Genomic DNA, 25,799 nt, shown 5'->3' with positions numbered 1-25,799 from the left:
TATTATTAAGGTCCAACCATTACTCAGAGTTATAAATAATCGTATTCAGACTTATCACTTTAGCTCCAAACAACTGTGAGTTGTTTTTGAAAAATATTTCGTTTTAATAAACAGCGTTCTTCAAAAGCGACCGCAATGTTTTGTTAGGAATCCTTTGTTAAAGTTTAATAAAAGATGATCAGGACAAAGCAGGTATTTTTGAAGTTAGATAATTATAGTACATAGTTTATATTTATTGGTAATTTCTAATTATATTATTTTATTGATAAATGCTTGCCAAAACTCGGCACACTGATACATTGGTTACCTAACCACAAAATACAATTTTTATTGTGACAAGCACTTAAAGGCATGTCATATACGTAGAGATCATACAAATATTAAAGAAGACAATTATCAAACAAAACAATTACCAATCAAAAAAATTAAAATTAAAAAACTAAACAAAAATCTATTTAATTACTGGATTTAGAAACAGATAATGTTAAAAGATAATATTTAAACGGTGAGATGATTAATTATGAATTAATTTAATGCGCAAACAAACGAAACTTTAATGATAGGTTATTTTTAATTTAGTTATTTTAAAATTCTCATTCATATAGGTAGTTTCAGGGTTGAGAATTATCACGAAATGACTACTGTAAGTCAAAATCACTAGGCTTTTTGTATAATTTTATTATACATATCAATGGAACAGACGTAACAAAATACAACACAAAATAACGTACACAGCTGCGCAGTTTTTACTAATTTTTAGCTACTTAAAAATTCTTTATTTTTCCATATTTTTCGTTATTGAGAGTTGGTCTAATGTTATGCAGAGTGTATCATTTTATGGAAGACAAGCTGAACCAACCAAAGCCTTTGCCAAAGATAAAAATATGTTTTCTTTAGAATAAATAAAATTATTACTTTTGTGGCGAGTCGTATATCGAGAATAAATTATAATTTATAGTTTTCCTTAAGGAGTTATTCGTGATTGAAATTTGAATCCAAGGAAATTATTATTTATTTACTATCACAGACCATTACTTGTATCTGACGTCAAGTGTTAAAAACCACAAACCATTTGTATACAGACACAAGATAAACCGTCATAGTGTGTAAGACTGACAGAATTCATAAATTAACAATGTCCATTATGTAAAGAAGGCAAGTCAACTTTTTGGATTTCGACTTTCCGGCTCCCCCACTATTTTCCTTCGTCGACTGACTGTTAAATGCGCATATAAAGTCAATTAGTGCACAGCCGGAAGTCGATCCTACGACCTCAGAGATTAAGTAGCAACGTAAAATTTAGTATACATACATATATATTTTGATTTGTTTTATTTTTTTGTATAAAGCGGTAAAAATTGTTAACTGTGCTTTATGTTTTAATATGTATACCGTTTTTGGCTTTTGTGTACAATGGATTTGTTTAGTGAGTAGCTGTAAGAATACTAATGAGCAAATAAATAAATAAAATAAAACCAAAACGCAAAGGCTCAAACTATTTAAAAACTAAACTTAATGTTTGTATCTCTTTTTTATCGAATAAGTTAAACGTCTTGCAACAGTAGATTAAAAACGAAAACTTTTAATAGCCCTTGGATAATAAGTACCACATAGGTTTACGGTGATAACGACTTGAGGAGATTAAACGCGACGAAGTGTTGATTTTAAATCAAAGGGTATGTCCAGTTAATAGGTAAGCAATTTATATTTATAGTTGTTTAATATGTAACTGTCGTACTATGATAAGTATAATAAATACAAATCTTTTGACATTTTACATATTTAATGAATATGAATTGATTTAAAAATTTAATTACTTAGCAGATTAAATTTGTTAGGGGATCTTGCTTATAAGCGAAGCCCCTGTTAGTTGCTGGTTAGTCATCCAGATGACTGCATAAAGTTTTTTTTATAGTATATGATGATGAAGATAATAAACATGTAAAAATAACAATAATTATTAAAATAATTATATTTAAAATAACAATTAAAGACAGAATAACGTTGTTTACTTTATCGACAATGAATATTAGATTTACTTTATAGGTGAAAGTTATTGATTACTGTGTCGGAATAACATTTCAACATCATATTACGATTATTTCGTGTTCGACCTTCGAAATATACCGGAAATAACATGAAATTACTATTCCTTTGTTTTGCTTTGATATTGTCACGTATTGGTAAAACTCATTTATTTTATGAAGCACATAAATCATGATTTCTATAAATATTATGAAGAAACTAAATTGTATCTTATGAACTCAAAGGTCTGATCACCTTACTAGTATGGAGTCAACTAGTACGGACGGTAGTAGTTAAAGTTCTTCATCACAACAACTGACCGATAGGATCTTGTGTACATAAAATTGTGCGTAAAATAAAAACTTAACCGTCATATTAAGTAATCTTGACTAGCATTTTTTTTCATGTCATTAAAACTTTTTTTGACATCGAACATTGACAGAATGCGTGCTGCAAATATCGTCAAAGAGTATGTAAGAAAACTGAATATCGTTTAAAACATATGCTTCGATCGGAGTTATTATATTGATAAAATACATATAAAATAATAACAGTCGCCAATTGTTTGTGGTATTAATCATGAGAATGTATGTTTTTCATATGGCCAGTTATATGTCGCCTATTCCTGTGTAGGAATTCCAACCAAACAATTAAAATACGCGCCAGAAAAACAAGGAATGTTGTATAGCTTAAAGCATTAGAATTATTATACCAATTCGAAATCAATATTCACAGTTAAGACAGGACAACGTCTGTCGGGTCCGCGTGTTATCAAATATTTGTTATGTTATTTTAACAGCGCTCGATGCCTTACACCGTATTTTTTCGAATTCCGGCTAAACACAATTGCTTCAGTTCCGACAAGAGTTGTCATTAACTTGCTTTAAAATGTATAAATGTAAAAGAATAAGAAATTTATGTGTAGTTTTTATCCTACGTCGCTGTGATGTATTACATATGCTCAAACTTTGTATATGTTAGTGTGGGATATCGTTTTCCCCGAATGTGTCATTGATGATATATAAAATATACTCACGCTTGATGGAACATTAGTCTGCACCCCAGAAAGTTCCGCTTACGAAGCTTTTAACGACACCATCTATCAAGTACGCGGTTATCCACAATAAAATAGATTTCGTTTATAGAATATGGAATTTGTTTGACGCTACATAATCGAAACGAATTGAACTAAACATAATAATGAAAAGTTCTTGAAAACGATTGTGCAATGCGTGAATAAATAAAACTATACAATGAATGTCTTTCTTCCATCACTGTTTGTTGAAATACTTATTTAAACCATGTGGATCTATGATCCATATGTTAACATGTTATTTAAGCTAATTTTGCTTATCCTTAGGGAATATATAAAAAGCGAAGGGATAAGGAATCTGTTTTATTTATAAATGTAAATTATATTTATGTATATTCGCCTATAAAATAAAGAAAAAATTAAAAACTTGAATACACGTAATAAAAAAGTAAAATCTATAGTTAACAGAGAATGTGCACTAGTGAATATTGTAATCCTAGTGTAAGGGACACTAAGATTCCTTGTCGTGGGGAGCAAGATTCTTCCATTTGATATGATAATGAATTTAGGTACTTAATATAGTACACTCTACGTAACTACACGCTCAATAAGAATACTTTCCGTTTCAGCAACCGACAGAATAAAATAAAAAAAATAAAAAAAACATATGTATGGAACATAATATACATAATTTACGTCATTAAATTTAAATAGGTAGACATCCCTACTCATCGGCAAAGAAGACACAGGATGTAGACCGAAAGAAAAAGCCGGCGTAAAAACATTTGTTGACATTTAACACCTTTCGTCTTCAGTCACCGTGACCACGCACACTGAAAAGTACGCGAAACGTCGGAAAAATTTAAAATTTAGAATTATGTAAATAACTATAAGTTTTAAAAATAATACATAGCTTTAATCCGTTCAAAAAGTGTTTTTCTCTCGGTACTTCTTTAAAATAGCAAATCATCAAACATCACTTATTTTAAAGCAAATATAGCAAATTAATTAGAAGCAGCCGATCTAGCACTAGTCACAGGCCCTTTTATCAACTAGATAATCGTTAACTTTGTAGTTCTCCTTTTTACACAGCTTTCTTTAATACATTTCTTAAATTTATTAAAAGGCAGAGATAAAAGAGCCACTGAGATTTTATTAAAGAAGAGTATCCCTTTTCCCAAAAAAACATTACTACCTTTAGATAGTCTAGAACGGATAAATTGCAGCCTGCGTTTGTTCCGAGTATTAAAAAGATTGCGAAGTATAGCTTAAGACTGTTAGAGAATGTATAAAGTTTGAAATCGATAGTGAAAATGTGACAAGATGAAAGAGCGTTGGGCGAAGAAAATGCAACAGAATAGTATTATCTCAAAGATCTGTAACTCCTGTCCTGAAAGTTTAAAATAACGTCAAAATTGCAAGTCTTATCAAGTTCCCGGAGGTATACTTAAATATTAAAGGATGAGTAAAGAAAGAAAATCATCACATTAACACTTTATTAATAAGTTACAATTCAACAGTAAATGAAGTGTATTCTCTATATATAAAAATATTTATTTACAAATAATTATGGGAATGAATTGAGCAGATGACTAGAACAATATAAAACTTAGATTTATAGCCGATGATCACAGACAAAGCCGTCCTTGGTTTCTTCACTGCGTTTTCTCGTTTTTACCGAGTTTCCATTTGTCATCGCAAACGTAAAGTTCGACTGCCCTGTAAGAGAATACTGCTAGAGTGACTTATGGAAATGCTTTTGTAAGTTGTTCGAATCATAATTCAAACCAATTGAAATTTATTTATCTACATATAGCAGTTTAGCTCAATGATTGAATTGTTGAATTGTTTTATACTGGGTAGTCATTTTTTTATTGACAGGAGTTTTAAAGATAAATGAGCCTTTGTATATTAGTTTTTATAAGGCCAAGGTTAAAACAGTGTTAATATCTAAATAAGTTTCGTTTGAAGCACGACTACTCATTATTATTGAAGTGAAACTTCTTTAGCAGCGTTGGAAAAAAAATTACCGTCATATTTTTTCGTTATACGTTTTCTTTTCCACGGTGATTCGAAGAGATTCGAAGCTATTACTGACAAAAATATATAATAACGATAACAATGAATAATATAGAATAATAACGGTAATAAGTATATTACAATTAATGAAATTCTATAATAATCTTAAAGGTAAAATCTGTATAAGGTAAAATGAAATAATTGTATTATTTGTATTCATGTTCTATGATAATAAAAGCCTTTTCAAAGACTTTATTATTTGACTTTATTTAACCAATTTCTGTAAAGTTGCATATAGTCGAGAATTTTTCGAAAAATAAGGTTATAAAGAAGTTTCAATTCTTACATGTGTACACTAGTACACGCACACATTCTTACATTAAATGCTATATTGGAACTGGCTAGCATTATCTTCCGCCTTTATCATATATAATAATTTAAGTATAATAAAAATTGTACACGAGAACTCATACTAATTTCATTATTTTATTTTTTTTGTAACATTATTATTCTGTTATAACAGGAAAATTTTCGTCCGAGTCCTTTGTTTTTCACATTCAATGTATACTATTTTTTTTTTGGTTTTATATTAATACCTAATTGCTATGTATGAATTTCCATTATTCTTTGCATATTCGCGAATGTTGGTCTAATGGCTTCTGCTTGCGACTCTCATTCCTGAGGTCGTAGGTTCGATCCTCGGCTGTGCACCAATGGACTTATACGTAACACTCGCTCGAACGGTGAGGTAAAACATGGTGATGAAACTAACCAGCTTGCCTTGCAACCCAAAACCTCGAAGGCCTGTGTCAGATATAGGAGGCTGATCACCTACTTGCTTATTAGATTGATAAATAATCATCAAACAGATACAGAAATCTGAGGCCTAAACCTGAACAAGATTATAGCACCACTGTGTGCCAACTCACGATTGCGAGAAAGGCGATTGGATCTGATTGGCTTTAGCGTGATTCATAAGTTCTTATATCATATTAACAATGATCGGACAAGATATTTTTTTATAATAATTACTGCACAACTAGTAGTACTAAACATTAAAATAAAATTTATTTTTGTCTCCCTCTGACGACTAAATTAATAATTGCATATATTTAAAATAACAAAAATTAAGTCCTGTAGCCAGACCACACATCCTGGCAATCATTTATTTTAAGATTTTTTTTATTTTTCTATCTACTGTATACGTTACAAAATGTTTTATCAAAGGTATGACAATTACAACACATAAATGTTACAAAAAACATTAAAATAAATACAAGACAAAATAAAAATACCAGTCATTTTAAGCAGAAAAATATTTACCAGCAAAACATCGTATTAGGTACGAGATAGGACCTTAAAAAATGCTTTCTTTAAAATTAATAAGCGCACTACCGAATATATCCAGCTCCTTAAGTACTGTTTAATCCTTTAAAATCACGTAAAATTTGAAAGATTTCTGTTACTGTAAACTTATGATATGTTTTTTAGTAGACATACCATATAAAATGAATTCTATACAAAAATAGGATGCCATTTATTAAGCTAAAGAGAAAAATGAGTTAGTTGAACTGACAACATCGACTTATGCCTTGTCAACAATTTACTTTTATTCATCGGGTTCATTGACCTATAGTTATTTTCTGAGACATTTACGACTTTACTGAAAATGTTTTGCAAAGGGATTTGAACAGTTCAACTGTTTAAGGATTTGTATACACATCTGTATCGTTTATATAGTTGACTTTTAAACATTAACGACCAGATTTCAAATTAAGTTTTTAGGATAATAAATTATATTATAGACATGGAGAATGTCTATTATATAACAAATATGTCCCTTTAGTTTTTGTGCTATAAATCCTTCGATATCAGTGTTGAGCATCAAGATTTCCATACGTAATTGCTAATTTGGCCTTGACTGAATGTAAGCTACATTTTATGTTAATTAAAGTTTATGTAAAGATCTTAATTAGTTGTTACTCCGCTATTCAAATAATATTCTATTTTATTACATATTTCTAGATAATTGTAAAGTAATTGGTTGGCCTAGGTAACGCTGGATCAGGACCTGCTGCAGCTGTAAGCCAGCAATTGGAGGTGGCACAGGAAGCGTTGTTAGATTCTCGTTTCGGAGGTCAAGACACTTTTTTTTCTTTGTCTCCTTTTTCCGCTCAAATAAAATTATATTTCTAAGTGTTGTACCAGGTAATAAACTCGTATGCAGCTGTTTAATATAATTAACTTCACTGAACTAAATGTATAATAGTTTTTAATAGACTGATATCACTAATTGAACTTTCCAACGGGTTCAACACGTACAATTTTACGTAAATAATATTTTTAAAGTATTGTTCATTAATTAGCAATATAATATTACCATTCGGCGTAAGGGAGCGTGACGGATTGCTCCGACGTCGCGAATGTCAGGCTCTCGTGAACGACGACGCTTCGCGGCAATGTCTGTGGCTCGCTGTAACAACAAGCTGTTATTAATAACGTACACACAAAGAAATAATGATTAATAACATTTATTACTGCTTCAGGGCCTTGTCACTTCAGTGTGCGACTCAGGGATCATCCCTGAGGTCGTGGGTTCGAACATCAGCTATAAATGGACTTAAAAACATCGTGAGGAAACCGACATGCCTTACACATAATTAGGGTGTGTCAGGCACATATGACTGACTTTCCTGATATCAAATGATCACGAAACAGATACAATAATGTTATCAACCTAATCTGATAGATTACTACTGACTACTATTTATTTTCTATCTGAAAGGAAAAAAATACCGTTTTACGAAAGTGCCTTAAAATGTATTCTTTAAATATAAATCTCGCCTATGACGTTTAGTATCTCTATGAAATCGTACTTCAACAATAAGTTTTGCTGTTTATTATGAATAACCAACTCTGTCTTTCATATTGCTATGATACCCTGGAATGTATTGATATATAGAACTGAATTTCAAGTTTAGATGCGCATTACGAACGTAATACGACGAAATAGGTTACCTCCAAGGGCCATTAAGTATGCTTGTTGAAATAGAAATTATAAGTTGCTTCAACTTTAAACGCTTACAATAATATTATTATTAAAAATAAATAAGGTAAAAACGCAAAAGAAAAAAGTTCTATTATGTTAAGTAATGGTCTGTGATAAGCACAGAGCATAACACTTGACGCTCGGGCTCCTTTGTATAAACGTCGTAGTGATGTCACTTTCAGTTATATTTAATTACTGCTTTTAAAAATCTTCTATAACGCTAATTTAAAAAATATATTTTACAAGCTTTGATGTAGAGATTGCCAAAATACAAAAAACATATACTTATGGCTGTATTTTCTTACCAAACCATACAATAATAATACTAACTATGACACGTACATTACATTACAATTACTTGCTAAATATAAAGAATGTCAACCCAGATGTGACAGTTTTGATACCTTACTTTATTAAATCCCATAAATATGATTAAACAATAACTGTTCACTATCTAAAATGATTATACCGACTGACAAACTTCGTAAAACTAACCTAAGACCTATTATTATTATTTATAGAATTGACGATCAAGATTAGATTATACTGTCATTTTCATGCAAAATTAGTTTTTGACTTTCTACATAAACTACTCTTAAGGCATCTAGACTAATATACTTTAATTAAATAATTTGTGTCTTTAATTTTAATATAACGATATTTAAATTAATATAATAGGATATTATTTTGTTTTTAGTTTTTTTTCGCGTCAAACCAGCCCACATTAAAAACAAAAGTCATGAAACAAGTCATACATCATATTCAAATATTAGGTCCTTACGTATGAAATTGGCGTCTTGTCGTATTGGCCACTTTGACCTCAAATACCTCCTCTTTGGTTAGGAATTTCAAATTCAAATTTGTACAGCTATTTACTCATGTATTTGTGCTGCGATGACCGTCATTCATTTGATTTTTCCTTCCGTTTTTTTCTGTTTGCGTCACTCATTTTACAAAATGGAAAACTTAAAGTATCGCATTATTTACGAGTACGAGTTCCGCCTTGGCACTAGTGCTGCGGAAACGACTCGAAGGATGAATGATGTGTATGGCGGCGGTCATGTTGCAAAAGAAAACACACACAGTTCGTTTTTGGTTCCAACGTTTTCGTTCTGGAAATTTCGACCTGCACAACAAGCCCCGTGGACGGCCTGAGATTGCAAACCATGATGGAAAAGCTAGCGGCTAAACAACCTAGGCTGGTCAATCGCTCCACGCCACTGCTACTTCACGACAACGCTAGACCACACGCAGCACAACAGACGACTACCAAATTAGAAGAGCTCAATTGGAATGTCTAAGACATCCTCCGTACTTCCCGGACCTTGCTCCAACAGATTACCATTTTATTCCAAATTTGGACAACTTCTTGCAAGGGAAAAAATTTAACTCTGATGGGGCAGTCCAAATCGCCTTCACAGATTTTATTGATTCCCGTCCGACTGGTTTTTTTAGTAAAGGGATCAATGAACTACCTATGAGATGGCAAAAGTGCAAAGAAAACAATGGTTCATACTTTGATTTATTTATTTATTTATTTATTGTTGTATAAGTGTTCTTAATATAAAGGTAGTTGATGTGGTGGAAACACAAACTGTGCACAGTTTTTCTATCCACCAGGACGTCGAACATAATTAAATCATTAACACACATATATATATACTAAGGCCAGTGACATATAAACTGTAAATTTATAACAATCAAACCATTCAAACGATTTAAAATTGCACGTAAAACGTCATAAACAAATCTAAACACTGACGCGCCATATTTAGCCGATGCAGGAAACCTGTTCTTGTCGAGAATTCTTATTCACATACAGGATGAGTTCCTATATTCGAATATATATATATTTTAATGACGTATATGGCATAATTTATGTTATGCATAATTTATAATTGTTTGACTTATGTAGTATTTTTTTAATTTAAATTTAATATTGTTTCTTGTTATATTCGTAAGAAGTGTAGCTGGTATCGAGTTTATTAAATTTGGAATAATGTAATCTAATGTTTTTTTCCCATATAAATTATTGTATTTGGGTAATAGAAATTCGTTTTTTAATTTTCTACGTGTTGAGTAGTGATAGTGAGTTTTAATTGTTTTGAGATAATTTTCTGTAAAGTAGTTTTCATTTAATAATCCTAGTTGTACTTTCTCGTGTATAGGTATAATTTTGATTAATTATATATATTAAATATATTAAATAAATTATTATTAAATATATTAATTAAATTCGAATATTTAAAAATATTCGAATTTTTGTTCCTCCCATACAAAACGCCAATTTCATATGTAAGGACCTAATATTTATTATTGTCATAACATAATTACAAGAAAAAATACATACCTAAATAGCTTAGAAAATAACATTTGAGATTACGACTGTTTTAGTTTAACTTAGGTTGAGATTGAGCCGTATTTGTAAGTAATAAGTTGCGGAATAATACATTTTCTTTATCAAAGAAAAGAAAAGTTTTTCGCAACCGAAATGAATACATCGCGTTATGTTGTTAAGCGCGTCGAAGTCTCGTACGATTTAGTTAAGAGAAATAAAGGAGAAAAAATTGAAAGGATTTTCCTCGGATTTCCCAATTTATACGGGAATTGAAACGGAAAATTCGTAGTTATCTTTAGACTTTTGACATTTTAAATTTTTCTTACAATTGAATTAATTTTTATGCAACTTGATTAATTGAAAGCAACATCATTAATTCCGCTTTAAAAGTACTTGTAGAATGTTATCTAGGAATTTAAATACACTTAGAATGTTGCAATAACCTCTATGCTAAAATTAATAAAAAATGAGTTTGTATCTGAGGCGGTAAAAGGCATATTAATTAATCAATTATTTACATGAATCAGACGAAGTTTGATTTCCGAATTTCCGAAACTCCACTATCAGCTGATTATATAGTTTCTGTCAAATCAACCGTATAGTAAGCAAGAAGAAAGAACGAAAAAAAAAAGAATTACACATTAAAAAGGTATAGTTAAAAAATAAAAGTTCACTAGACCTTACACTTTGATTTCCTGTGTTTTCCTTCCTAGGTATTTAACTCAAATTCTACATAACACTTACAATTTTTTAATTAAACTACTGTTGCACAAGAAGAATACTTTCCGTTTCATTATAGAACAGGTTTCTTAGTAATTGTATAAAGGTCTGAATCGATAGTGGAAAATGTATGGTACTATAAAACAGAAAAAGCATTGGGCGAAGAAGCGTTTTTTGCGTTCTATGGGGTTTGTTCTTCGGTATTATGCAATTAAGTATAGTTGTCAACTGTTACAAGTTTTGTTTCATTTGTAAGGGCTAGTTGATCTAGTTCTCATGGTAGGAAATGAAACACTCCAATAATGACATGATTCACTATAATTCACTTCACTGACTTTACAGTTCTGTATAACTTCAAATTTAACAAAAGCCCGTGCGCATGTGTCACAACCACTTCTTATCTATTCCCTACTCCGACTCGACCATCCCACTTCATTGATATGTTCAAGTCAATTCGTAAATAATTGAACTAGGCAAATGCGCACTTGTAGCAAGATTCTTAACGATTTCGTCACGCTAAATCATAAAAATAAGTAGGTATTTTACAAACTGTTTACCGTAATTTTTAGTTATAATCGACATATTTCGACTAGCATCTATACCACATCTACCTTTCGAGCGGCCAGATATTTTATTTTTTATAAGAACGTCTTAATCTCACTTTGTTGAATATAGAGCATGATTTAACTAAATAAAACTATATTAAAAGTGTTACTTTGCCGATATCTATATTTCCAAAATAAATTACTTGTAAATGTATTTTGTTTTTTCAATACCCTAAACTTGAGAAGTTAAAGCAAGCCAAGGGCCCCTTGATAAATTTGCTACAGGCCTCGCGCTGGCTTAATCCGGAACTGACACACCGTACAATTTTGAAGGTAGCAAAAGGATTGTTAACAATGAGTACCTTCAATGTAAAACAGAACTTTTAAAAAAAGAAGGTAAAAGTACGCAAAACTGTATAAGAGTGTGTAAACATTTCTAAAATATTTAACCTACCCGTCCCGTTCTAATGTATTGAGGGTCGACACACAAATTTCATTTGTCAATATTAGAGATAGTCGTTGGCGACAGTCCCTTTGCTTGGATAAAAATGGGTTACTGAATAGCTTAATATAAACTAAACAAAGATACTACTATAAAGAACACGCTATGTTACGTCAAAAGTATTACTTTAGGTAACTTATGAATGTCAAAAATTTTAATCGAGGGAAAGCGGACTAGAAGAACTGACGAGAACCGCGTCTTTATTTAAAGGCCAGCTATTTTGTTTTATAATACCTGTAGGAACCATTAAACCTTGCTCCACGTAACATGAAGACATTACAAATAATGAAAACAAACAAATTGAAACTCCGAAATTACACCATTAATACACCAAATAAAAATTTCTCTCCAAAATTTGAGATACGTGGGTATGTGTTCTACTTTTGATTCTACTACTAATATCGATCTTTTTTCGCACTCCTCTACTGCTTCATTTAAGAATAGGTTAAAATAACTATTCGAGTAGTAAACCTTGTATCTTTCTTCTTATTTTGGCTACTAGTATATCTGTCGTTCTACCGATCTATAAACTTTGTATTGTAACTTGTGTACTTAAATATTTTGTTCTCTGTCATGTCACGTTTTGTTTTGCTTTATATCCTTTTTTATATCAGTGAAACTTTTTGTGGATATATCCAATGCTTTAATTCTTATGTTTATATTTCTTTTCTGACTTCTACTTTTAGAGATGTATCTGTTTGTTTCCCAAATGAATAAATAAACACTGAATATATTTAGAACTGGCCAGTTAAAAACATTGCTAATGAAAACTTTTTTTGAATTTAAATTTTAGAACTCTAATGTAGTTTATTGCATTCATTTGTCATTTGTTTTTGTGAATTGGCGGCAAATCTAAAACTCTTCTTACATGTGAAAATGAACCTAACGCGAGAAAATTTTCGGTCAATGATTTATTATGACTTTCTTTGTGGGCTTACTCAACAACAAAGCTATGATAGGCTGTAGTATTTCGTAATGAAGCCCCATCTCGTGCCACTATTTACAATTGGTTTAACGTGTTTAAGCGTGGGCGTAGCAATCACAATGATAATCCGCGTGAGGGGCGTCCTTTAACAGCGACTACTGAAGATAACATCAGTGCTGTGCGACGCATGATAGAGAAAGATATGAGAGTGACCTAACAGCAGATACGGACAAGGTATTGGTATGAGTCAAGTTCAAAAATATAAAACGAACATTTAGGCGTCCGAAGCTTTGTACCAGATGGATTCCCCATACTTTAACCGACGACCAAAACCACCTTTGCATGGACTGGTGTCGCCAAATCTTAGTTAAGTTCGACGACGATGACTCAACTGGATATATTGCTACGAACCCGAGAGGGTCTCTTCTATGGCATTGGAAGAAAGAATATGCCTAAGGACGAATGGGCCCACAGCCTTTCTCAGTGGTTCCATCGAATGCAACGATGTGTAGAGAGGAACGTCGATCAACACACAAAAGATATATAGAAATGAATAAAAATGTTTCTGGCAGATTCGTTCGTAGATAATATATTTTTTAAGTGAACTAAACTTTCCTTTATTTTAACATCCGTAAATTTAATTAATAACTTTTTCCTCTACATTTTTTTAAAACTAATTTTATGTTTCAGACAGCTACTTTGCACACTTTTTTATTTAATGAAGTTATACTACTTTTAGCGCGTTAGGGATAAATGATGAGAGTATTTTTTTTCTATTGTTAGTGGCGTTTTTTTGTTACGCCAAAAAAGTATAACTTCTAAAGCGTGTACATAAGTAAACACACGTTTTTTGTAACCATGTTAGCCCGAGTTTCGAAACGCTGCAGACTTTAATTAGCCAAACACCGTTTCATTTGGCACCAATTCTGCTTGCAGGATATACTCCTTATTATACTCCTGTTTACATTCTATTCCAGATCGTTTGGTCCCATATCTCGAAGACTTTATTAGGTACTAAGTAATCTACACATTAGTATAAGTTCTAAAAATACATACCTGAAAATGATTTGTTCAGTTCTAATTGTTTTCTGAGATCGTCAGGTGTCGCAGTTTTCACAGTTTGACACCAACACAGCACCAAACGGAAATATATTCTGAACCTATTGACAAAATAAATCATATAGTCTTACTGTGTTAATCAAGTTTTGACCTTATTAAAATCATAAATGTGAGTTGAATAATATGATATATGCCTTGGTTGTTGACTTCACCGACAGGAGTTAGATTTAAATGGGCCAAGTTCCTGAAATTTATTTTTAACATAGAACATTTTACAACAACTAAATAATTTCGTCTTTTAGCTTAAGTTATATTGGAAAAATAGTCATGTAAGAGTTGTTTAATGGCCAGTTTCTACCAGGAAGCCAAATTTTCGGAAGAATAAAATAAGAAGTTTTTAGCCGTCCAAAAGGTTCGTGTAACACACACGGTGCCGCTCACCAGTACTGTTTGCTTTAAGTTGACTTTGAACGTGTCTAGTACAAAATTAGTTAATATCCTGTCAGGTTTATTAATTATTATGACACTGATAAGGACCAAACATTTGAGAATTAAGTGTACGATTATAAATGAATTCACTTTCATTCAATTATACGTAGAAAGTTACTTAGAGATTTTAATTATGTGCCAGTACCTTCATCCCGATGTGAGTTAATGCAAATGCTAAACATAGCGTAATTTGCAAGAAATTCGTAATTTAATAACATACTATTGTAATCCATATTTTGTATAATCATTGTACTACAACTTGTAACTGAATTATATACGTGATGGATTGATGGATGTTCATAAATGCCACCTTACATCGAAACCACATTTTTACACACCATAAATATAATTTAATGAAGAAAACTAAAATAAATTTCCACATTAATTTATCACCATTCCTTTAGGTCCATTATACCTGACGTTAAATCTCTAATTATAAATTGATATAATTAGAGATTATATCAATTAGCTTTAAATGGTGATCAATATTTTGATTTCTGGCTTATATGTCACAGAAGAATCGGAATACTGTATATTAATATATATTAAAATAATATTTAATATAAGCCATATAAGCCAGAAATCAAAATATTGATCACCATTTAATTTTATTCAAAGAAATAAAGCCCTATATAAAATATTATTTAAATGTTTCATGCTAATAGTATGTTTATAAAGTCGAACGCGAGCACGAAGCGGCGTGGCGCGAATGTAATAATGCGGTTGTGCATTATTATATTATCGAATGTCTAACTTGTACTTTTCCAACTCCTCATTCACCGTCACTCCCATTCACTGTAGCCATGCAGACCTCGTAGACTAAATTTACATTCAAGAAGCAATTTATAACATTGTATCATAAATCATAGTTTATCTATGTGTATTTTTATAGTGAGTAGTTTAACGTTGTTTTACATTCAGTGTTGTATTTGTAATGTCTATATTATTTATGTATGGGTTGTCTGGAAAAAACTACTTATAGGAATGAGACTCATTTAAATATTTTGTCTTCATTTATTTAATATTATTTTTCTTTGACATTTTATTATTAACTTAAAAAAACGTTTCGTGTGTATATTTTGAACTAAACAAAAACACTAACTAACAATAATTGAACGTATATAAAACTATAATTATACCATAAATCTACTCTCAAACTGTCATATTATTGCATTGGCATATACTAAAACATAATAAAACATTCGTAACGGTGACTCATGGCACCGCAACGCGTCGCACTCAATTCAAGTTCACCGGATCGGACCGCTTCATAATCGCCTTTACCAACATAGAACATACGTAAACGTTTCATTAAACTCATAATAGCTACAATTCCAGCTAGTTTGCACATATTTCAAATAAAGAACCAAAGTTTAATAAAATAAGAATTTCATTTCGATTCCTAGTAACATCGTGCGAGAACTTATGTTATTGTCAATATCGTTTTATTCAAATCTTGCGAGTGTTACTTGAAATCCAGAATTTGCATCTTGTAGATTTCTGTTCGTAAATTTGCTTTATTAAAAAATCAATTTAATTCATTCTCGTTCTCATTAATTCAGAGCATTTGTCTATGATACGTTGCCAATAAGATTAGCAAAAACATAAGCAAATCTAAATTCTGTCTTTTGGTAAGCTATGTTTTTTTATTGTTATTGCCTGAAACAATTAATCAATCTTTCTTTAGAATATTTTAAAAGATATTATGATATACACAAAGAAAATACATTATGAGTCTCGTAATCATGTAGGATAAACGTGCCTTTTGCGCCTAACAACTCGAAACTTCAAGTTATATATTTTGTTTTGTGATGATGTTAAGTGATACGCCCATGGACACTCTCAATGCCAGAGGGCTCGCGAGTGCGTTGCCGGCCTTTTAAGAATTGGTACGCTCTTTCTTGAAGGGGACCCTAAGTCGAAATGGTTCGGAAATACTTTAGTGGGCAGCTGGTTCCACACAGTGGTGGTGCGCGGCAACAATTGCCTTGAAAAACAAATTGCCGTGGAATGCCACGACTGAGCGTTTTTAGTCGGACGTCGCGGTGATACGGGTGGGATTGATTTTTTATTATTAATATATAGTATATACCACTGTGATAACCCATCTCTGAGTTTACCATTGCTATACTATTTGTCGCAGTATCTAGTCTTCTATATTATATATCTAAAATATGTTTTGAATAAAGCTCACCGGTTTTCCAGATGATAAATATTCCACAATAAAGTGCTGGCTAATATACTAGCCTTTTTCGTCTCTTCATTAGTGAAACTGAAGAATTTGTTTGTTTGGTTCAACGAGGTAAATACCTAATAAATCTAAAAAAGACAAATCTTTTGCTGTTGGATATTACATTTTTATACGCTATTATTTCTGTTATCCGTGTTAATTTAAAGTATGGCGTTCTACGGCAGCTTTGAATGCACTTTATAAATACAACCACACACACTCCTCCCCTCACACTTTGAAATCTATTTTTTTTTCTCTTGTTATGTTAGCCTGTAAGTGCTTGTCAGAATAAAACGTGTATTTTTAATGTCTAATGTACCAATGTATCAGTAGGCCGAGATTTGAAAAATCTCAAGCATCTCAGCATTTGTATTTAAATACAGTGCCTGATTCTTTAAAAACAATCAGTGGCGCTACAACCTTTTTAGGTCTGAGCCTCAGATTTCTGTGTGTTTCATGATCATTTGTTAATGTTATATCTAAGCTGATTCTCAAAGGCCTAAACATACAAGCATGAGGTGTTGCAAGTGTCTAGAGCCGATTAGCACTTACCCATTTGTCGTCTGTCCAAAAGGATAATACTTACTTGTTACTCATCCAATAGTAGATCAGAGGATTGAACATAGAGTTGGCCATGGCCAGCCAGTAGAAGGCCAGATATGTATGCTGTGCGAATGGCGCTGAGGCTAGAGACTGGTGGTGGTACACCAGAACGAAGTATGCGTGATACGGTAGCCAGCATAACGCGAATACCATCACCACTAACACGAACATTCGGACAACCTGTGTACAAATATTTAAAAATATTAAAAAAAAGCCTTATCTATTTATTAGGGAAGGCATAAAATAAATAGTGGCCCTACAAGCAATCTTGTTTGTATTGTTTATCTATGTATAGTGTTTTTAGTTACTCTGTGCACACACGCCGTCGATTTTTAGGTCTAAGACATGGCACTTCCCCCATGTTTTCTCCATATGAGTCTTAAAAGCGCACGAAAAAATATCCATAGGTGTAAAGTCCGGGCTACGAACCTACAACCTCACAGGTGAGAGCTTAAGACTAGGCCACGGCTGCTCATAAAACAACAGATTCAGAAATAAATATAGATGTATATAAAATGTGTTTTAATAAAATCTAAAACAGTATAATAAAGTCATAGGTACAACGATAACTTCAGTGACAGAGATTAATTAGTACGGTTAGTCTGGGCCTCAAATCTGTTTCATGATCATTTATCAATCTAATAGGCAAGTAGGTAATCAGCCGCCTATGCCTGACACACACGTCGATTTTTTGGTCTAAGGCAAGCAAGTTTCTTCACAATGTTTTCACCGTTAGAGCGAATGTTAAATGCGCATGAAAAAGAAAATTGGTGCTGGGCTGGAGATCGACCTCATTTGTGTCGCACCTTGAAGCTACTACCAAAGTTATACCAATATCCAAAGTTATAGATTACATATTTTAAAATAGGCTCACTCCGAAAAGCCAGTTCTATGGGCCTGTCGGTAAATGTTGATAAAACAAAGTATATGACGACAACACCATTAGACACACACACAACTTTCTCTACAGCTGTGATACTTTTGACATTCAACACCTTTTGTCTTCAGTCACCGTGACCACGCAAGCTGTAAAGCACGCGAAACGTCGGAAAATTTTAAATTTTTATTTATGAACTAGTAGCCGTTTCTACTTACAAGTCCGATTGATTTATTAAATATACGCGTTGCACTGCTTTCATTTCTTGATAGGTTTCTTGAGCCTTCTTATAGTAGTACAACATAAATCTAATTTATCTTACAAACAAATCAACAAACAAAATGATTCTATGGTATGGCGTCATATAGGTGCTCCATTCTGTGTTAGTAGATTCACGGATCGTTAATTTCCTTAAAGTAATTTGAATTTGGAACTCATTCGGGCCCACAAAAGTTGAAGCCGCGCTTCCATTTAGACCGTGATTCGAAAATTTAATTTGATAACCCTATACATTCCTATACCGCCTTCAAAGTTTTTAGTTGTCTAACAATTAAATATTTAAAAATGGAATTAATTTTAAACACATTCTATTTTTGAACAGTATTTATTAACTTGTTAGGTTTTAGGTATAAATTTAAAAAGAAAACAAAAAATAACTTAATTATTATTTTTAATACCGCAGATATACATACGTACGTAATGTAATTGTAGATTATGCTAAAACATTATGTGTACAAAGAGGGCGTTAATGCTATGCATAATGTCTACAAGAAAGCGTAGCGCCTTAGTACTTTACACCACATTCTCGCTTTTTGTACTGGCAATCAGTCGCTCTCTGTCAAACACATTCGAATTTTGTTTATATTTTTGATAAATGGTATTAGGAAAATGTTTACTTGATGCTGACTTAACTGATGATACCCACGGTAGCCATAGACTAGGCACATAGAAGCGAAATATATCAAAAAAAACAAGTCCTGGTGACTTCTGGGTGTATACGTAATTTACGATAATATTAATTTTAATTTACGGACGCGGTAGTCAGTACGCCCACAGGCAACATCCAAATTAAAATCTTTGAATCAATAACTTCTTCTCGGCTTCTTTAGATGTATGCCAAAAATAAAATTATCCTTAACGAACTCCTAACCCTTCATGTATGACAATTACTTTCAGTCAAAAAATATGGTTTGAATACTAAACAGCCGATTCTTGATAAATGTAATAAAAAGTTATATCAATAACGTAATCGATGAAATTATTGAGATCGAAAGGTGCCAAGTTATTTCTTAATAATGTTGCCTCAAATTTGTTAAGAAAATAGAATTAATTTTTTTTGGTTTCTTTTGGCATTTTCTAAATTTACTTTACAAGTATTTAAGTTGGTAAGGACTAAACTATTATGAATACGGTAGATGGCAACATTTTCGCGGTTATTGAGTTATGAGAAGGTCATTTAGGCCTTCAAATGTTGGTGACTTGGTACGTGACCCGAACCTTGAACCCTTGCTTGAACTTCACGCTGCCGCATGATTATAATTTTTATTAGCCATCAAATATCCTGCATACGCATAATTCAAAAATGCTGGCCAAACAATTTAATACTTTAGATAGAAAATAATATTACTTATTTTATAAAGTATTAAATGTCAAATAATAAATTGAATTGTACGCTTATAAAAATCAGTTCTAAGAAATGGTTTTTAAGTTAACAGAATAAATATTTTGAAATATTCATTGAACAAAAAGTTTTTTAAAACTTGTTTTATTTAAAGAATAAATATATATATTTTACAGCTGAAAAATTGAACTAACGAAAAGTATAAAAAAAACTGAATTTCATCATAACGTATCAACAACTCGACGTTCTTCCACAACTGAGCGTTTTATTTGCCTATGTGGAACCAGCTGCCCACTAAAGTATTTCCGAACCAATTCGACTTAGGGTCGTTCAAGAAAAGAGGGTACCGATTCTTAAAAGGCTGGCAACGCACTCGCAAGCATTCTGGCATTGAAAGTGTCCAATATCAGTGGCACCACTTAAGATCAGGTGGCCGATTGCCCACTGTTCTGTAAAATAGCGCCTTGCTCTGTAACTTCCAATAATGACAGCGATATCCCGATGTTTTTGTGTGCAAGACCAATGGAGCTCTATCAATAACAGTTCGGTAAAAATCATAGTTGCTCAGAGGCTCAGAGCCCTTGCAACTTTTACTAGCGACAGAGCTAAACTCATTATTAAAAGCGTTATCGAGGTCGCCAATGGCAGTAACAGAGACAGGACGTTGGTTGGAAAGAATTTATAGTAATCTGACAAGAATTACCAAATTATTTTTAATGGTAAGTTCCAGTTATGTACTTCGGATCCCAAAAAATATCATAGTTATGTTAGTTATTGAGTAATGAAGGATCCTGGTTCTAAATATTACATATTGCAGCACCTCTAATATTGTGTTAGTCTTAGGACACTGTCGTAAGATCATTTCAGTTTCTTAATCTCTAGGTAATCTCTAGGATGATCTCAAAAGACTTGATTATTCATTCATGACAACTGGATGTAACTCGCTAATTCATTCTTACAATAATTCTACAATATTCACCGTCTATTATTGAGTTCCTAACATTATTTAATGATAACATTAAGGCGAGCAGTGTTGGCCTAGTGGCTTCAGCTGTGACTCTAATCCCTGAGGTCGTAGGTTCGATCCTCGACCAATGGATTTTCTTTCTATGTGCGCATTTAACAATAGCTCGAACGGTGAAGGAAAACATCGTGAGGAAACCGGCTTGCCTTAGAACCAAAAAAAAAAGTCGACGGTGTGTGTCAGGCACAGTAGGCTGATCACCTACTTGCCTATTCAATTCACAAACGATCATGAAACAGACACAGAAATCTGAGGCCCAGACCTAAAAAAAAGGTTGTAGCGCCATTGATTTATTTTATTTTATTATCATTAAGTGCCGTCTACGGTAGGCGTGTTTTAATGATAACAATGACATTAATAATCATTAACTGTGCTTTCCGAACAATATAACTAAAAGCCGTCTTAATTTGTTATCCGATTAATTTTGTAAATAAATAAAGAACGCGAAGTTCATAGGTGCGCTAACGGTAAAACTGAAATTTAAAAAGGCAGGTCATATTGCAAGGTACAGACAGATGGACCGAAATATAGGAAGCTTTTGCTTTTGCTTTTTTACAAAACTTCGCTTTTGGCTTTTGGCTAATGAAACAATTATAATTTCTGGAGAGAAAGGATGGAAGAAGTAAAAAGCACATCCAAATGGAAAGTTCAACAGGAGGCTTTTACCGAAATGTGGTCCACATAGTCAACATAACTGCAAGACACGAAGCAATAAGAATAACACTATGTAACTTAGACTAGTGTGTGTGTGACAGACCAATTTGATATGTTGAGATTGTTTGGAATTATTATTTTTAATAAATTAAAAATCTTTATTGACACCTGAGACTTTAATAATGGCAAAAATAAAGCGTGCTCGCGAGACGGATGTAGTATGAAACGGGTTTATTTGTATTTAACAACTTTTTTATTAATATCGAGAAAGATTTATTTTCAAGTTTGTCAGAGTTATAGAATCCCAAATCTCACTAAAACTACGGACTTATTAAAGTATAAATCTACAGTAGAAACTCTAAATAAAATGAATATAAATGCAAATATGTATTACTTTGTTTAACGTTTGAATGCTTAAACAGTAAGTTTTTATTTTATTGTTGTTATCGCTTTAACTAATCGTAATTAATGTCCATTCATAAATAGTTATCAACAAACAGAGATACACAAAATGATGTAACACATTCTTCAGCTGAATTTACGAAATAACGGATATCTAAATATAAATCTTTTCTTATAACATAAATGTTCGAAATGTGTTAATTCCTTCAACCGTTATTTGTGTAGGTTCAATGATATTGATTTTTACATATATATCGCGTCCTTTATGGATATTTAATTCCGAATTTACAGTATACACTTTTATATGTATACTGTTGTATGTATACTGAATTGTAATAAAAACACATTTGGATCATAATTCGTACTTGTAAAAACCGTTCAAGACCTCTCAAAACCTTTACTATCTATTAAATATAATCTGTAATGAATGTCTTCAAAATTTAGTAGAAATTAAAATGATATATGTGTTAAACCTTTAAATGCTTCTGCGGTACTCTCTAACTTTCAATACCAAATCTTTTTCTAGATAAGTTATGACTTAAAGGTTACCAGGTCATGAAATTAAAAAAAAATCAATACAAATTACACCAAAAGCCCAAACGCCATTAACAAACATTGATGTTTGAAATGTATCAAAATGTCAACATAGGGATTTTATCGTTATTATAACAGAAACTGTGCTGTTCTTCATATACTCGTATAATTATACTCAAAGGAGGATAAGTTTCCTTATCTTTTATTCCTGTTATTGAACGAGTAGACAACTCTTACATAATATTAAAATCTGTAAATTGTAGGACCGCTGAAAAAGATTATTGATTCAGGGAGTTAAACAAAGTACATATTAACTTCATATATTCGGTTATTATTAATTTTTTGGTCATGTTCAATTATTTTCAATGACTAAAGACAAAACATTCAATAGCTATTCAAGGTTTTCACTGAAGTTATTCGAAATATAAAGAAAATATACGAATGTAATTGTAATCCTATTTGGATCATTTAAAGTCGGCTAATAAAGAGATATGTTAGTACCTTTCTCTTAGCTCTGACGACCTGCATCTGATGATGGGTACACTCTCCAATAGTCCTTCCCCGAAGGACGGCACTCATCTTGGCGTAGGCCCATACCATCACCGACATTGGCAGCACATAGGTCACACCCAGAAACACCAGGTTATAACTGCAAGTACAACACACTTGGAAATATATTTAGAAATGGTTGCTTGGCGGTTCCATGCGACCACTTCGATACAAAGAGGGCGGGCTACTCAATTATGGGGAAGTTACATTTAATATATTTTCATAAATATCTAATTGTCCTCATTTTAACATGTGTGATATTTGAGACCAAAAACGAAATCAATACAAAAAAAAGGCTAATGCTCGCCCTAACAATGCTCTCTAGGCTATCATGGTAGCTTATCTCTATGTTGACAAACAAAATGCAAAAGTTTTGGCACACAGTCAAGTCCTCTATTCCATAACTTTCATACTAAGATAATGCGAATATACCACTTGACCACATAAACATCAGAGCATGCGCATGAGAGCTTTACGTGCTTAACAACCACCGCTAACTTCTAAAAACATTTTTTAAATCAGTGATACCGATGGCCTATCAGATATACTAGTCACTGGAACATTGTTGCAGTCTTACATTGCTTGCCCGTCCCGTCTTGATCCTTTCGTTATTCAAAGATATATGATGCTCTTAATAAAAGAATTGGAACAAACATTGTGTAGTAATTGAAATGGCGATATGGATGGAGGCATCTAAGTGTTTAAATGTAATGTTTCTGCCTCTTTAAGTATACCATTAGAAAGTACAGGCGATAATAATGGTAGAATGTTAAAGGGTATTAAGTCACATGGATAGTGCTTAAGCTCCTCGTGTTGTAATTTCGTCTGGCGCAATGTCGGAAATGTATATGTATATTTCTGGATATAAATACTGTTACAATTAAATTAAACAAAGAATACATTTGAATTTGGAATCTGTAATTTTTATTGTTCACTGAGTTTTCTCATTTTGGTGCCAATACATTGTACAATATTTTGTGATATTAAAATAGAGTGGGATGATAAAGAAAACCGAATCGCTGTGATTGCATTACACAAAATAGGTATGGAGCCCAATGCCATTTTTTAACTCTCTACTTGGTATTAGCAAAATGTTTGTGTGTAGCCCGGGGCTAGTTATATCTACAACGAGACCTTCTCTGTTTTTGACAAAAAAGATCTGGCCGTATTATTTCTATGTGCGCATAACATAAGCTCGAACGGTGAAGGAAAACATCGTGAGGAAACCGGCTTGTCTTAGACCCAAAAAGTCAACACCGAGCGTCAGGCACAGGAGGCTGATCACCTATTTGCCTATTCGATTAACAAATGATCATGAAACAGATACAGAATCTGAGGCCCAGATTCTGTATGACCTAAAAAGGTTGTAGCGCCATTGATTTATTATTTTTTTTGTAGAATAGTTCATAATTTTTTTTGTAATTTCCCAAACACACAAGACAGAAGGCAAACTAGAATAAAATTTTCATAAAGTGATAACCGCTGCCTATGGACGACCTGTGACGCCGGGGCCGATCGGGTCTGACGCTGACCTTTCAGGAATTGGTACGCTCAGATACAGAGGGAATCTATTTTTTTTCCTTATAGGCAAGTAGTTTTGCTAACTATGCCTATTCATCGTATCCGCAATCTACGCGTGTATAGTCTGTAACGTAGGTGTTATGCTATTATATAAACCGGGCTACTATTAAGCATAATATAGAAGGCCTAATTCCCATAAGGATCTCCCGTAAAACCACTTCAAACAAAGTACGAACTTTGATGAAATTGCAGTATTTGCATATTGTGATAAGCCAAGGTAGTTTACCTTATTCCGTGTTAATTTGTCAACTAAAATTAGTATACATAGGATTGTTAATGATTAGAAAATGTTAATGTATAAATAAATAATAATCTGACCAAGTTTTTTGAACAAGAAATTAACAAATCATTTTTAATTTATGTTAAGTTACACGTACAAGGTAATAAACTTTGTTTAGTTTACGTTTCCAGATACAGTGTAAACTCCATGTAAGGTACCTCGATTTAACGACGAACTCCATAAAGCATCGAAATCAATTGCACTTGATACACACTACATAGCATTACACCCACTGTTAATAATGACAACCATTGAGTAATAAAGTACTTTTTAAGTTGCTCAACTTAGTAAAAACTGCGCAGCTGTGTACATTCTTTTGTCGCTTTATTATCCTAGCCCGCAATAAACTCGACTGTCGGCTTCATGCATACGAACTTTCTAAGAAATTCGTTCTTTTCTTTACACATTGGCATTGCTTGCACGTGTAGACTGTTGTTGACCGTGACTAATTGTTGGGGTCATGGATTATCTATACATATTTCTCGAAACCACTTAATGACACCATAAAATATAGAGACCCTTCAGTGGCGTTATATAGAGTTAACACTGTATAAATATAAATACATCAAAGTCAATCACTACGCAATTACAGGTTCAATCTTACTTTGTTATTCAACTCTTTATGTGATTTATGAAAGGACTATTAAAGGTTCGACCCACACCTTCGATAAATAATGGTTTATAGGGGTTTAATATAAAATGACTTCAATAAACACGTCGCTTAGATTTTAAAAGGGTTT

At 32.3% G+C, this 25,799-nt stretch overlaps 1 protein-coding gene across 1 annotated transcript in view; it reads right to left on the bottom strand.

The window, feature by feature from the left end:
• Positions 1–4,693: 4,693 nt before the first annotated feature.
• Positions 4,694–25,799, bottom strand: part of LOC123713626 (tachykinin-like peptides receptor 86C) — a 39,569-nt gene continuing 18,463 nt past the window's right edge. The window contains exons 5-9 of the mRNA XM_045667385.1: positions 23,151–23,298; positions 17,521–17,717; positions 14,213–14,316; positions 7,458–7,550; positions 4,694–4,777 (exon numbers count right to left, since the gene is read on the bottom strand). Coding sequence (XP_045523341.1) covers positions 7,504–7,550; positions 14,213–14,316; positions 17,521–17,717; positions 23,151–23,298 — 496 coding nt within the window. The 3' untranslated portion in view covers positions 4,694–4,777; positions 7,458–7,503. The remainder of the gene's footprint in view (positions 4,778–7,457; positions 7,551–14,212; positions 14,317–17,520; positions 17,718–23,150; positions 23,299–25,799) is intronic.

This window comes from Pieris brassicae, chromosome 8, assembly GCF_905147105.1.
Source record: "Pieris brassicae chromosome 8, ilPieBrab1.1, whole genome shotgun sequence".
NCBI classification, from domain to species: domain Eukaryota; kingdom Metazoa; phylum Arthropoda; class Insecta; order Lepidoptera; family Pieridae; genus Pieris; species Pieris brassicae.
Note: the sequence above shows the minus strand (reverse complement) of the source record. Positions and strands in the feature narration are given on the sequence as shown.